This window comes from Corvus cornix, chromosome 3 (genome assembly GCF_000738735.6).
Source record: "Corvus cornix cornix isolate S_Up_H32 chromosome 3, ASM73873v5, whole genome shotgun sequence".
Lineage (NCBI taxonomy): Eukaryota > Metazoa > Chordata > Aves > Passeriformes > Corvidae > Corvus > Corvus cornix.
Window position 1 is genome coordinate 39,386,355 of NC_047056.1, and position 14,927 is coordinate 39,401,281.

The window sequence follows — 14,927 nt, forward strand, 5'->3', positions numbered from 1 at the left end:
TCTGATTCTGTCTTCTTTATTCCTGACTTCCAATATATTTGGGGGGTTAATTTTTTTTTACTTTTTATTTTTATTACATTTTATTTGTATTTACATGAGTGATGCAGTACCTTAAGGTGTATTATCTCTACTCATAAACTTAATTGACATCTATTGGGGAGAGTCAGGCTGGAGACAAGCATGGAAATACAAAATCTCACATTTTACTCCTGCTTGGAACTGAGTATTGACATGGCTTTTGGAGGCAGAGCAAGACATTTCTGCACAATTGGGATGAGGGTTTTACAAAGATTTTTTTACAGCCAGCATTTGTTGCCCAAAGGAAAATAAAGGTAAAAAGCATTTACCCACTGAGGTGGTAAACAGTATAGGTTTCCTAAGAGTTCTGAGCATTTGGACTTCTCCCAGCCTCACAGTCTGTAGCCCCAGTGTTTGGCTGGTGTGCAGCACAGTTGGGAGCAGTGAGGAGTCATGGTGGACCTAGTACCAGAAAAGAGCAGAGCCACACTCACAGGTGGGGCTGTTTGAGATGTCTCACACCAGCCTTCCTCAGCATTTGGAAACATCACCTACATTGGTGCCTTTCTCTTGCTTCCACCAGCAGCGCCAGGGCTGCACCAGCCAGCAGCTGAGGAAGAAGCACAGCACGGCTGCCCTGAGCCCACGGGTGAGAAAAGCGGCTCCAGAAGGGTCACACAAAGTTCATTTTCGGGTATGAGTACACAGACATCAAAATGCTCTATCTGCCTTAAAAGTGGCTTGCAAATTGCACTCACTGAAAGGTTTTGGCTTCTTTAATTTGAAAGTATGGGGGGGGGCGGGGAAACATCCCACACCAAAAAAAGCCAACTAGGTAAGATCCATCTGATACCAGCATTAAGTAGGGCCGAGCCCCCTCACTTCACAGCCCAAAGGCTCTAGCTGGAGGCAGGTTAGTTCAGAGAGCCATAGCTCATTCTTATAATAACTAACCTCAACTATTTTCATCCACATGGACGTGAAACCATTTCTTCAGTACAAGGTCTGCAAGAACCTGAGAAACTGCTGACCCTGGTGCTGGGCAGCAGCTGCGGGCTGTCCTCCATGCAAGACTCTGTGCGGGAAAGACACCATGCACAGAGACAGCTTCCAGCTCTAGGCCTAGCACCTCTCCTGCTTTATGGGTCCCTGTCACTGCACAGACCGCCCAGGGAGATGGTGGAGTCTCCATCCCTGGAGTATTTAAAAGACGTGTAGATGTGATACTTAAGAGACGTGGGTTAATGGTTGGACTCAATCTTAAAGGTCATTTCCAAACTAAATGATTCTACAGCAGGTTGATCATCCTCTTCCCCTGACATGCCTGCTTTGAGGGCACAGCTCTGGGGCAAGGGATAAAGCTGGCTCCCTCCCCAACATGAGCTGGGCTCCCCCACCATGTCAGCTCTCAGAAGTGGCATGTGCACACGCAGCTACGCACAGAGCCACAGTAGTGCTGATCAGCTGATAACAGACTCCTGAAGTAGCTAAAAGTACCAGGCAGCAGCTTGGCATTTATTACTTGGTTATCAAGGTACAACACAGCAGCTGCCAGGCTTGCATCCAGCTCCAGCATTTACCCTAGAAACTGGTCAGTGTGGGAAAAGAGCTTTCACCCGGCACCAAATGCAGTGACCATCTCTGAATACCAGTCAGTCAAGGATTTATCAAAATGAGGCAAAACCAGAGATGGGGCGGGGGGAGCGGGAGAAAGCAGGGAGAGGTGGATGAGAACTTTTTGAACTTTCGCCCACAGACAGAAGCTGACATGCGGCAGGAACCATTTGTGAAACCGTTCCGTGGAAGGTCAGCATACTGTAGGCTTGATACGGCTGATGTGCATTTGCTTCACCTTTCCCACTGCCCCCACAAACGGAAAATCAAGCATGGAGTTTTTCTTAAGAATCTTTACTTCTTTTTTTTAACTTAAATTATACGTCCGAAATACAAGTATAAAATGTAACAATGAAATAGGCTGCTAATTTCTACAAAATAGTCTAAATAATAATGCACTTACATCATTTACACAATTTACCTTCACAATAAAATAGGAGCACTTAGATCAATATTTACATATTGACAGAGGATGTGGCTGTGCAGCCATCCCATTTCTGGTGCTGTCTCCTGCTGGAGTACCTCTGGGAGACTGCTTCCTGCAGTCACACACAGACCCTTCTGCAGGGAAAACACCCTGCCAAGGCCTTTCTAGGTACAGGGACCTGCCCAAAGGGTACCAAACAGACCAAAACAGTGGCAAACATTTGCTTTTTTATCTTATAGCTGCCACCATAGCACATAAGCACACATCAGTGAGTTATTTAAGGAATTCCCTGATACAGAATTTTGCTTTGCTATATTAGGCACTTCATTATAAAAGTTATTTATATGGCTTATGCAAAAGAACTCACTTTCCTCAGGATATTTATCTGCCAGAGTCAGTGGGAGGAAGAGATGAGTCTAAGGGCACACTTTCAGCCAAGGTTTTGGGTTTGCCTGCATTAGGAATTTGGATCACATTACTTCATATCATTAATGAAGGAACTATTTTATAAAGACCTGTTCCTTCCAGCAAGTCAAGCAGTCAGTGTATTTTAAGTCTTAGTATAGCTGCACTTTTGTGCAAAATCCTTGACAGCTACAGATTTCGCTCTTCCAGCAAGTTAACTACTTACATCCATGCTGTTCAATGTGCCATTGTGTGACATATCCCACAAATGATTGTCTTAAAGTTCACTGTAGGTTGAGGTATTATTTACACATCTTCTACATGTTAGTTAAAGATAAAGTTGTAACTTACCAAATAATAAATATAGGTCAGAGTACAAGATTGAAATAAAATAAATTAGAATGATTCCCCAGGTGTTGAATTCCTTCTCTTAAGGCCTGAACCAAAGATTCAAAAAAAAAAAAGCAAACCACCAAAACAAAACACCAAGTGATGTATTTTCAATGGTTCAAAAAGGTTTTGGATAGGGCTCCTAATTAGACACTGTCTGTTTGAAAATGATACATTTAGCTAAGCTGATGGGTATTTGAAATCCATATGATCAAACAGCAAAACTTACCTCTAAAAGAGTCTTTTGGGTAAAACTTTTTAGACCAAACATTAATACTGGTTTTATTGGGAAGAATATAGTTCTTCAAGATTGTCTCAACATTAATTCAGCAGCAAGGAAATAAGCGTACAGTTAAGAACACAACGTATTTGTGAAGCAAATACGTGTTAGTGCACATGATTTTCCAAAAACTTCACTCCCCAGCTACATTTGTGCATATTTCAGAATGCCTCTAACTAGATGGTTAATAAAAGTCTTCTCGTGACTATAGCTAAATTTGCAGTTTGAAAAAATTAACTGAAAAACAGTTAGGAGTAACTTACTCAAGAACAATGCCAAATTTCCGGTCCAAATGTATCAGAACACTGAGAAACTTGGAATCCAAGTAAAAATCTTCAAACTTAGGTCTATCACACTTCAAAAAACAAAAAAATATTAAAAGCAGTGAATCTGCTCTCAGAATTGCACACTCACCAGGTTTGTAAACTCTACATGAAGTCAGTGATGCACCGTTCACTCTAAGAGGTATAATGTGGATGCTCTATGCAGAGCAGTGCAGATGCTTTTTGTTCACCATTTCCTTCGTCTCCTCTTTCTCTTCCTTGAGGATTAAGCATCTAAAGTAATTCAGTAGCTATAAGTGTCTTAGAGGAAGAGGCCTGGGTTTACATGGAAGGGGGCGTGACAGGTGTCCACGTGGATGCCAGCCTGGCATGTGCAGAGGTGTCGTACTGGCTGTCGGGCAGGTCCGTGGGCGCCGCGCCGTCGTACAGGGGCGAGGCGGAGGAGGCGGCCGTGACCGGGTGGGGCAGAGTGGAGTAGTGAGCTGGGGAGCCACGCAGGAACTGGGAGCTCAGGCCATTGGACATCCCGCTCGGCTGGGACACCGGCGTGATGGTGCTGTTACTCACAGACCACAAGTTGGGGTACTGACTGCAAGAGGGAAAGCCATAAATAAACCAAGGTATCAGTGACTCTAATGTCTGCTGGCTCAGCTCACAACACAGCCCCCAAGCCAGGTCCATTTGCTGGAGATGGTGAAATTCTCTAGGCAGTTCCCAGCCACTGCGACACAGGAAGGACCCCCAGGCAGAATTTGTGTTCATGGCACCCCCACAAGTAAATCAAACTTCTCTATTTTCCACCAGATAGGGGGTTAGACAAAAGGGGCGGCAGAAATGCCTTCCTTGAGGTTCCACAGTTCCAGTTCTACTGGTTTTACCTTCTTAAGAACTCAGTGACAAAATCGAAAGTCAGGGAACTTTGCAACTTCCTAAATACATATCCCAGGGATAAGACAGGGAAAAAAGCGCTAGAAAGACCTCTTGACTCAATCTGTGTTCAGGACTAAAGCTTATATTAACTCATACTGGGTAGTAGTACATAGCCTGATTAACAGTTAAGTATCAATGTGCATGGCTCAAATGCAAAAATGCATTCCACAAACAGAATGGTAAGTCTGAATTGCTGAGAAAGATGTCCAAATCTTGTCCCTCTGCACTTAATAGCAAATATTTTACCACCTTTTCTGTATCTCCTTGAATTTTCAAATTTAGCTCTAAGGGATTAACTGCAAGTTAAGTTTTTGCTAAAGGATCCAAAAGTTTAATTAAGATTGTAAGTACAAAGAGGGGAAAAGATTCTTTTTTATGATCACAAAGTATAAAGACTTTCACCACATGTACCATCCCATGCTATGCTAGTTAGCGTGGCAATGCTTAAGTAAAGAATTACTGCCCCAACCCTGTGCTCCTTCTCCACACTACAGTTCACTGCTCCATCACTAGTAGCAGAACAAGGATTTATGAAGATGGCTGGGAAAGCAGTGACCAGCTAAAATGAAAGGGATAAAAAAATAAACATTTTAAACACCATTATGCGTAAGAGATGAAACTTAAGGAAGCATCCTCAAATTCAATCTATGTTTGTCTAAGCAATTTGCAATCCTTAATCTATCAAATATTGCTGTCACAAGTATCTACATTTCCAAAACATAAAAAAAAATTATCTTTCATCAATCTGTTTTCCTTGTGGACAGTCCTTCTCAGTGCCCCACAGAGTGCTGATGGTTCATACCAATGGCCAAAAGGTCTTCTAACATGCTGGTGACTCTTTACCTCCTTTTTCAGCCTTTTCTTCCTAGAAAGTACCAATACACAGATTTGAGGGCTCATGAGGGATGGACTCCTACCTGGAGCTGGCAGCTGTGCCAGTGCTGTGACTCATGGGCAGCATTGCTGTGTGCGTAGTAACTCCTAGAGAAGACCAGTTGTCATGGGACTGCAGCATGGATAGGCAGGCAGAGGAGTTGTCAGCATAGGCTGCTGAGAAAACACATAATCACTTACAAACACTAGAATCCAGCCAAATAACAATCTTGTATTTAAATGCAGTGCAGAGGTTTAAATCATCCTTCCCCACTACTGCCTTGGGGAAAAAAAAAAAAAAAAAAAAGACAAAATTACACCCACACAGAAAAAACAAAGCCAGTAACCACTTGTGTCAAGCTCACACTTTCATTGGCATTGCCCTGATGTGCTGTTTTGCTCGACTCATAACTGCAAAATCTTATTTCTGTGAAGGGCCTATGACCAAAAGGCTGTCTGCAAACCAGCTGCTAATTCAGCATATGATATCTTATTCAGTCAGTGGGAAAAGGAGAGCTCTTTATTTACACTTTCCCAATCACCTGGGGACCTTCCAGGACACCTTTATCTCCATGACCTACTCTGGCAGTAACAGTCTGGCAAAGCTGGATAACAAGCATACCACTGGATCACACATCCCAGTTTTGAGCTGAGCATGCCACCATGGGCATGCTCATGAAATCTGCCTTGGGCACCATCAGGAGTGACTGGATTGTGGCTTAGACTACTCAGCTTGTGGCCCAAACTGGCTGGCTCACGAGGAAGCTATAAAGGCAACCCCAGCCACCCATAGTGAGAAGGAAGTTGCTGTGGTAGCTAGCTAAGGGAAGGAGGTTCTTTGCTGAGGACCAGGGAAAAAGAAAGAACACCAGAGAGGTTTTGTTCTTTTATTTTTTTTAAGTCACAAAAACAGAACTTGCACAAAATTTCCAGGATGCAAGGGAAGTTCACAGAAAGCTAGTTTTCCACTTCAAAATGAACTACAAAGCTACATACAAGATTGGGCAGGCTGCATCTAGAAGCCCACGTACTTCGTAATTCAAAATATTAAGTACTTTTTTAATGGGAACCTTCAATATCTATACAGCCTGAAAGCAAAAATCGTTAACCATTCTTCTTTGCCAGAAGAAAGAAAAAATTTTATAAAACCAATCAGCCAAAAAAATCCCACTGCTAAAAATGCCCTTCTCACCCTTAAGTACCTAGTGCCTGAGATACGAAGTCTTAAGATACTTGGCTACTTCTGAGCACACCTTCTAAAAGCTCTGCAGTTTACTCAGCTCCATATTGTTTCTGTCTATCCAACAGTGGAACGTTCATAGACAACAACCCTGATGCACAGACATTACCTACAGCCACAGGTAACAGACACTAACAAAATCAGACCCTCAGTTATAAAGACACTGGGAACACGTGCTCATCTCAGTCCCCATCTTTTCCCAGAGCTGCAGCCTCAGACTTACTTGGCGAATTGTTCCGGTGTGTGTAGGGGTTGGCGTAGGGCGCAGGCCGGTGGTTCCTCAGCGATGAGTACCTCTCACAGCTGTGCGCAGGGGACAGTGACAGCGGGGCTCCAAACTGCGCGTGAGGATTGGCAGGTGGACACAGAGTTCCACTTCCAGGAATAAGCCAGCTACCTACTGTGGGGAAGCAAGAGGTCTGTAAGAGGGGTGCATAGTGCAGCCAGGCAGAGAATCACAGCAACAAGACACACAGCTGAATAGCGAGGAAATGCACACTCAGGAAAGGAAACTGAGTTTCAACATAGCTGGAAAATCTGGATCTTTACAGCTTTCCTAAATGCTCTTATGAAGGAAAATTAGAAAACGTCTTGTGTCAAGGTAGCTTGTTTTTTAAATTTCCATTTAATTACAACAACAGTAAGGAAACATGGAAATTGTTAAACCCTCCCATACGTAGGTAGTGTGTGCTCAGTAATTGTCAACATAGTATTCAGTTTTAAATTGCTCTTTGGGGGTCTCAATCTACAGCTAAGTACTGAGGTTTCTCAGACTGCTAAGAACTCCTCTTAAAAATTAAGTATTTTCCCTGTAACAAAATAATTCCTACTGCAAATCAACACCCCCATCCTTTATAGGCTGCAGTCATTTTGTTATCAATAATCTGTTAAAACAGAAATCATTAAAACACTAATGCTTTTCAACCATCTAAAAGAACTTTTTTAAGCAAATGCCCATAATTTTCTTAGAGTACTTAATATGTAAGTACTGTCTCAATAAATTTTATGAAATAAACTTTTGTCTCCATGTCCATATGAACATGTCCTTGTATAAAAAGGCAGATGTCTTTTTGGACATGAAGGCAACTCTGCAAGATTCTATTAAATGATTTTCAATGCAGTAAGTCTTAACCACACACAGACATTATAGTGTTTATACAATCATAAACATGAATGAACCACAGTCACAAAGGCTGGTAACATTCCTCTCTCTGTGAGCTAACAAGCCTGCCATCAAGCACTGGTTTCAAAGCTTTGCTTAACTTAACAGAGAGTAGATGGAAGAAACCAAAGTTATGCTCATGATGCACAACAAAAGGAAACATACACTGTGAATACCCAGACTGCTGGTTGTCCCCCACTTCCTCCATCATGTCTTTGTGATCACTTCTACAAAAGAAACAGTGCTGTATGAGTTAAGAATATGTCTTCACAAGTCTATCTTTAAAATCCACATTTTAGTATTAAGTTAAGAGCTCTCACCTTTCTTTTGCATCAAGAAATGCCTTTGCAAACGGATTGTATTTAATTTTTAAAGCTGTGATCTAAAAACAACAACAAATATCTTTATTCACATGTATCACCATTCATTATCACACTGATACTAGGATTTGAATTAGGACTATCCACTGAAGTTAATAAAATCACAGATTTTTGAAGAAATAAAAGTAGGCCCATAATAGCAACTGATGGGCATGAATTATACAGCTCCGCAAGGTCTGAAATATTATCAAAGGACTAGGAGTTAGTCTCTTTGCCAAATCTTAAAAGGCTGAATTGCCTGAGTTCATTGATCATCTAAAGAAACACCTAAGAAAGGTAGTAAACTAAATAGTTATAAAAATCTTCACATTTCAAGCCAGAGGAGATTAGACATCAAAGAAATCTCAGAAAATTTGATAATTACAACTTCATTCAACACAGACATGCATTTGGGCTAACAGAAAAAGGGCCACTCCAAAAATGGTGCATTCAGTACTCAGCCATTTCACCGTGTAGCTGAAAATGACAACTGTATTTTTTACCACAGTTGTTTGCCCCCACAGAAGCTTTTAAGAATTGCTCCCCTAGAAGGAATCTGAAGTACATATCGAGACAAACAGTGACCAGAACTTTGTTCGATCCTTCATTCATAGGGCTTAGACACACATGAATTTCATCTTTCATATTTAGCTTCAAAAAAAAAAAAAAAAAATCACAGGAAGAACTGAAAAATGCGAAAGGAGATCCATTATTTTGCTCTTTAACATGCACATTTTGCTACTTGAAACCTCCTGGTAATGGCATCTTCTCTTCCCCGCTGTGCATACCTCTTCATTCTGGTAGGCTGTCACAGCTATAAACTGGGTTTCTGGGAAGGAATGGCTGGTGATCATCCGCTGCGGGCCACCCACTCGCACTATGTGAATCCGTGGCTCATACTTGTGCAGGGAGTTCAACATGATCTGTGAACAAACAGAGCAGGTGAGCAGTGACAGAGCAGTGGCAGATGCTGGCAGGCACAAAGGTTTTAGAGTATTCATCTTTCCATCAGAAGTGAAAAAGGCAGTAAGGATGAATAAAGCCTAAAACTGAAGCTGTGAGAGAAGGAAAGACACACTGAGGCCAGACACCACAACTTCTTGCACAGTTATCCTCATCCCTGTTACTTGACAAGGCACTCGCAGAGTCACAAATGCATCAGTAAGTCAGACAGAAAGATTCATCTACCACACCACTGACATTAGCAGATATTCAGAACAGAAAGAGACTTGCAAAAAAGAGAAGGTGATAAAACATCAAGGCACCCATCCTCGGTGGAAAGCAGAGCTCTCCTGAAGAAATTAATTTGGATGAATTTGGGGGGGGGGGGGAGGGAAGAGGAGACGAAGTGCGACCCATACCAATACGTTTGGTAAGAAAAGTACGAAAACGAGCATTAAGGAGAGAGCGAGCCCGCAGGGCCGGGCCGGGCGGGTCGGGACGCGCTGACCGGCAGGTCCCGGTGTTTACCTGCCCGCCGCCGTTGAGCTTGTTGGTGAGTTTGACTTTGCTGAAGGAGACGGGCGCCTTCATCCAGTGGGCGCCGAAGTTGGGCGAGTCGGGGTGGATGTAGACGCAGCTGGGCGCCTGCGGCTCCGGCTTCCCGCCCGGCACCCACTCCCCGTTCACGTACTTCCAGCGGTGCCCGTCGGCCGCCACGAAGTCCAGCAGGAAGGAGTACATGGCGTTGGGATCCAGCCCCGACACGCTCACCTTCAGCACCGGGAACATCCTCCTGCGGGGCGACACGGAGGCGCGAGGCACGGCGGCGGGCAGCCCGCGACCCCCGGCCCCAGGCGGCACCGGGGCGGAAGGCAGCGGGGGTCGCGGGGCCGCTCCCTACCTGCCGTTCTTGGTGACGATCATCTCGTTGGTGAGCTCCTTGAAGCGCAGCCACAGGTCGCTGTCCTCCAGCGCGACGCGCAGCTCCCTCTCCGTGGGGTCCCCCTTCTCGCTGCCCGCCTGCAGCTCGCTCTCCACGGCGCTCAGCAGGTGGTCCACCCGGTACTGCGGGGGCTTGCCCGAGCCCTCCGCGCCGGGGGAGCTCATCCTGGCCCCGCGCCCGCCCGCGGGGCAGCTCCCGAGCACGGCAGCGACGGGAACGAGCCGGGCCCGAACCACCCCCCCTCACCCTCAGCGGGCCGGGCCGCTGTTATAGCCCGCCATAAACGCCCCCCGGTGACATCACCGCGCCGGCGGGGGGGCCCCGCTGATTGGCGGGCGGCGCCTTTGATCGGCGCGGGCGGCGCTGCCCATTGGCCGCCCGCGGCCATATCAGAACGGTGCCCGCGGGAGCCTGTGATGTTAATTGCAGCCCGCGGGATTAAACGCGGCTATTTTATGTAAATCTGCCCCCAAATGTTTGCACCTCTATCAAAGCCGCCGGGGCCGGGGCTCGGCAGCCGCGGAGGAAATGGCCCATCTCGGCAACAGCCTCACAACCGGCCAGCGCGGCACCCTCCCGCCGCAGCGAGACCCCCGGTCCGCTTCTAGGCCGGCAGTCCTGGACGGGAGGCGCTCCCGCCGCGGATTCATATTTAGGGGGAAAAAACGGGAAGTCCTCTTCTCCAAGCGGCCGCAAGCGGACAGCAGCACCCCGCCCCGCACGCCCCTTCCCCCCACGCCTGCCCCTGCCCCCTTGTCAGAAACTTCTGCTGCAGGGAAGGGTGCAGCTGGCAGAGACAAACCTTGCGGGAAAAATCAGCCAAAGAGCTGAATCCGCATTGTACAGCGGCTGACCACAAACCTGGCACAGTACGGGCTCTCCCTGTCACGGGCTCCCTGGCTTTTAGCGAGCCCAAGCGCCCACCCGTGAGAAGAGTGTCGGAGTTTGCCTCACAGCATCAGCACGGGCAGTGCCGTCGCAGCCGAGATGCTCGACGGGGATGGTTTCGAGCCATCCCACCTAAATAATTTTTTAAAAATCTAAAAATCAGATCGGTACCTACCCGCCATCCCACCTAAATAAAAACAGACTTCTGAAAACCAGATCGATAGTTAAAGGCTTTGTTTCGTGTAGGAAGGAGAAACCCCCGCGAGCTCCTGTGGGCAAGATGGGAGGCTCAGCCTCATGGGTGAAAGTTTGCAACGGGATGAATTTATTTTGGAGTTATTTGACACAAAAACAAGGGCCGGGACGAGGGAAAAGAGGGCTGCTCTGAAGCACTCCCGCCGGCCGGTGTTGTAATAGTTTGCATTCTCCGGGGCTGCGGCGGTCTGTGGTGTGAGGGAAGTTTATTACCTTTCCGTGAGAATCCCTGGATAGAGGGCGAGGAGGAGAGAGGTGACAATGAGCAGGAAATAGTTCAATGGGGTCTCTTTAAACAATAACAAGTTCTTTAAACGGGAGCAAAGGAGAGGGGAAAAGAAGCGGAGCGGTGTAAAAATCAGAGTTGTTTTTTAAAATAGGCATCTCCTCTTCTCCAAACACCGCGCACCATTGCTGCCCGGATTTTTCAAGTTTTAGGAGAAAGTGTCCAGGGTACACTGTCAAGCTGCCTGGCAGCAGAAGGAGCTGGAAGTCAGGGCTGCCAGGGGAAGGCACCCTGAAGGTCCCTTTGCGGGATGCAGACGGTGATTCAGTCCTTTTTGGTTTAGTAGCTGCGGCTTAGGGCTGTATTTTCATTACACAGCACCATCGGGCTCATACATCATTAACTTACTCAACTCCGCAGAGCTTTTTCTCCCCTTCAACCTGACAAGCCGAATTCCTCGAGCCACCTCTCTTCAACCACTGTGCAGAAGTAGGCGAAAAAATGTTATCCCTTCAGATTAGTTCTTGCTTTAAAGTTTCTTTAAGCTCTTTCTGCCTGAGCACCTACTGCCTGCTTTTGTCCTCATCGGAAGGGCGAAGCAGCATTTGCAAATAAGTTACGGGCAAAGTTTACTGAGTTGATACGTGGTCACTGCTAGCCGTAGTTGGAGATGATCTTTTCGCTATCGGGTGTTTATTTCGCTGAAGGCGCTCCGCTCAAAACGAGCAACCGCGACCTAACAAAACCTACGAACGCTGAAACCCCGCATGAGCACGGCACGCTGGCCCTCGGGTGGGCTGGCAGCTCCAACTTTGGGTTTTGCTTTGAAGGCGACATTTCAAACATCTTAACCCTGAAAAAGCCGAGTACCAGGAGAGGCTAACCCCGAGGAAGGACCCGCACATACAGTTCCCTGCTCCGTTCGGGTGCCAGGGAGAGAAGGGGCTTTTCACCCCCTGCAGGAGTCGTGTCACTTTTAGGGTACGGTCCGCATGGAAGGGGAGGAGGAAGGGGACAAGAGCAGTGGAGGTGGTGGAGGTGGTGATGGTGGGACGTGTCTAGCCTCGGCTTTTCCGCAGCTCGACGCCACCTGACAATGAACGTGTTTGAGCCGAAAGCAGCAGGAACAGCCGGAACTGAAAGCGACGGAGCAGTTTTGGTGGAATAGGAACCGTTCTGAAAATGTATAAATCAAATAATTAGAGACTATCTAGATTTGTGTTTAGGTGATCTGAGCTTTTAAAACACCATTTAATTCTTCCAGATGGATGCTTCAAGGAAGGACCAATCCCTTTTATATATATGCACTCAAGGAATAGAAAGCCCTTCCGCAGCAGACACTTACCTGCATGGTTAATAATTTTTGCACTGATCGCTCTCTTTAGGCAAAGAGAGGAGAGTTGAAGTTCAACTTGATTTGATAGATCTCACGTTTTAATTAATACTTAGCAAATCAGTGAGCTGCTCATCCCAGAAAAATAATGTATGCTCTTAAAATTTAGCTGGTCTTTAAAAAAAACCAAGTTTTTCCCGCTTTAAATTTTGAAATGACCATTAAAAAAAAAAAGTTTCCAGGAGTTATACATAGTCTTTGGAATGCCAAAAAAAAAACCCCATAAAAATAAAAACAAGCCAACAACTGCTCCAAAAGAACCAACAAGCCCAAACCGTAAAGTTTTTCCTCGGCTTGGATTCCTGCCGTCTTTATTTTATTTCCTTCCCCCTCTTTCTGATCTTAATTGCACGTTGGTTCTCAGGAGAGAGGACTCCCCACTTCCACAGTCTTTTCACCGGGAGCTGCAGTGCATGACAGTTTACAGCCAAAAAACTTCCTCCAGCCGAACAGCTATAAAGATTCCCGATTTATAGCAATACTTTCCCTCTTGCATGGGAAGATTAGTAGCCTCCAGCTGTTACTTCATGTTCAGAAGGCCTGTCCGTCATTCCGAACCTTATTCCCCGGGACATCGCTAATCCCCAGACACCCTCCCAGCGGGAACCAGCCCGTCCCTGCGGTCCCAGGGTACCAGCTGCCCCTCTGCAGCTTTAACCGCCTGAGGATGCCGTGCGAAAATGTCAGAGCGTGTTTAAGTATTGGAGGTATTTGTTTAAATATCTTTCAGCTTGCAATTCGACGGGGGACTCACGCTATTAACACCACCCTTGGTGCCGGATCTGCGTCCCTGCAGCCCCCCCTACCACGTCCCGTCCCCATCCCAGACAGCAGCACCAGGCTGGGCCAGCACCCACTGAGCCCAGGGATAAAACCCACGTTCCAAAGGTGAAAACTTCCCACTTCTCATTCCCTGAAGAGTAAACACCTGCTTTCTCACCACCTAGGTTTTTTCCCCCTTTTTCCCCCTTAAGAAAAATTAATACATTTATCATTGTATATATGTAACTGAGATGTGCATTTCTACTTGTCAGCTGCTTTTTCCTGGACACTGGGGAGAAATGTCCTACTGATACTACTATTGAGGCATTGATGTGGATGTAAATGACATTTTCCTAGGACGGTTCTGCATCTTATTTAACCCGACATATAACTTTCCTTATATATGACTTACACGAAGCCTAGATTGTGCTGGAAGAACTCTTCATAAGAACTCACCACTTTGTAACCCCAGCATGCTAACATATGCTTACATAGGACATGATAACCTGTGAAAACTTGTAGTAGTTTTGTCCATATTAATGTGGGTATTAAGCCTCTGGAATAAGTATGTTTCAGGATCTCCACCTTTAGTTAATAGGACTGATTTTCTCCACAAGTTTTGATGCAAACACATTTTTGAGAAACATTTTCTTTTCAAGTAGTCTGGGCAGAGCCCAGCATGTTGATTTTGGTTTGTTTTTGTTTGTTTGTTACCATTTGGGAGGGCACGGCAAAGGCAGAGTGCCATCCTGAATTTTTGGAAGGTGGCAAAATTCCCATTGACTTAGTTAGATATTTGCTTGAGTACTGCTAAGTGCCCTCTCCAGCTCAAATGCTCAGATCCTGAGGTTTCCCTCATGAAAGTCAATGATCAAACTTCCAGGGACTTCAGCGCCTGCTGCACTAGATGGCACCAACTGGGGAAAAACAACAAAATAAACTGAAGCTCCCACAAAAGTCCTTAAGAGAGAGTCTGGCTCAAAGACAGATGAAATCAGGAGCTGTGAGAGTAGAATATTTTGACCTAGAATACCTTTTTCAATATCTTATTGATATTGCTTAGATGACAAGAGCTCTTTAAAACAAGTTTTCCTGAGTGAACTAGTGGGAACAAGGAGATGACACAAACAGGAGCCAGTCACCATTCTTAACAGGCCATTTCATTTAAAGCTGCAAAGAGGACAGGCACAACAGGGACTACAGGGGATGCAAAGAGCAGTAGTAGTATGATAGATACTGTTTACTGTATTATCCTGACCTAAAGGATAAATTTAAAAAACTCCAAACAAGCAAAAACTAAAACAACAAAACAAACAAAAAAACCCAACCCAACCCCACACTGAAGACCTATTCTGCTTCTAACAGGGACTGTAGAAATCTGATGACAGAAAGTACTAGTGTTGTCATAAATGTCCTAGCAGGGGTCCTGTTGGGAGACCCTGCCATAAACAACACCTTTTCTTATACTTCAATCCATATAGCTCCCAAAGAGCACTAATGTAAACTCAACTTTCCTTGCTGAGATATGTTGGAGGA

At 45.6% G+C, this 14,927-nt stretch overlaps 1 protein-coding gene across 2 annotated transcripts; it reads right to left on the reverse strand.

The window, feature by feature from the left end:
* Positions 1-1,938: 1,938 nt before the first annotated feature.
* On the reverse strand, positions 1,939-10,144 carry TBXT (T-box transcription factor T). 2 transcript variants are annotated; one of them, XM_039570043.1, is made up of 8 exons: positions 9,826-10,144; positions 9,453-9,717; positions 8,771-8,905; positions 7,944-8,005; positions 7,789-7,850; positions 6,685-6,861; positions 5,266-5,395; positions 1,939-4,007 (listed from the first exon to the last, which is right to left on the reverse strand). In XM_039570043.1, exons 1-8 carry the CDS (start codon positions 10,029-10,031, stop codon positions 3,740-3,742), a joined length of 1,305 nt encoding a protein of 434 aa, XP_039425977.1. In that variant the 5' UTR covers positions 10,032-10,144; the 3' UTR covers positions 1,939-3,739. The 2 variants fall into 2 exon arrangements, with proteins under 2 accessions (XP_039425977.1, XP_039425976.1); XM_039570042.1 differs by having other exon boundaries at positions 5,266-5,398.
* Positions 10,145-14,927: the final 4,783 nt, after the last annotated feature.

Excerpts from the sequence above, each read along its gene's own strand:
- TBXT (XM_039570042.1), bottom strand. The coding sequence starts at position 10,031 with ATGAGCTCCCCCGGCGCGGAGGGCTCGGGCAAGCCCCCGCAGTACCGG. Across the intron at positions 5,399-6,684 it reads ACACCGGAACAATTCGCCAA|CAGCCTATGCTGACAACTCC; the intron begins GTAAGTCTGAGG and ends GTGTTTTCTCAG. Across the intron at positions 4,008-5,265 it reads GGCACAGCTGCCAGCTCCAG|TCAGTACCCCAACTTGTGGT; the intron begins GTAGGAGTCCAT and ends TCCCTCTTGCAG.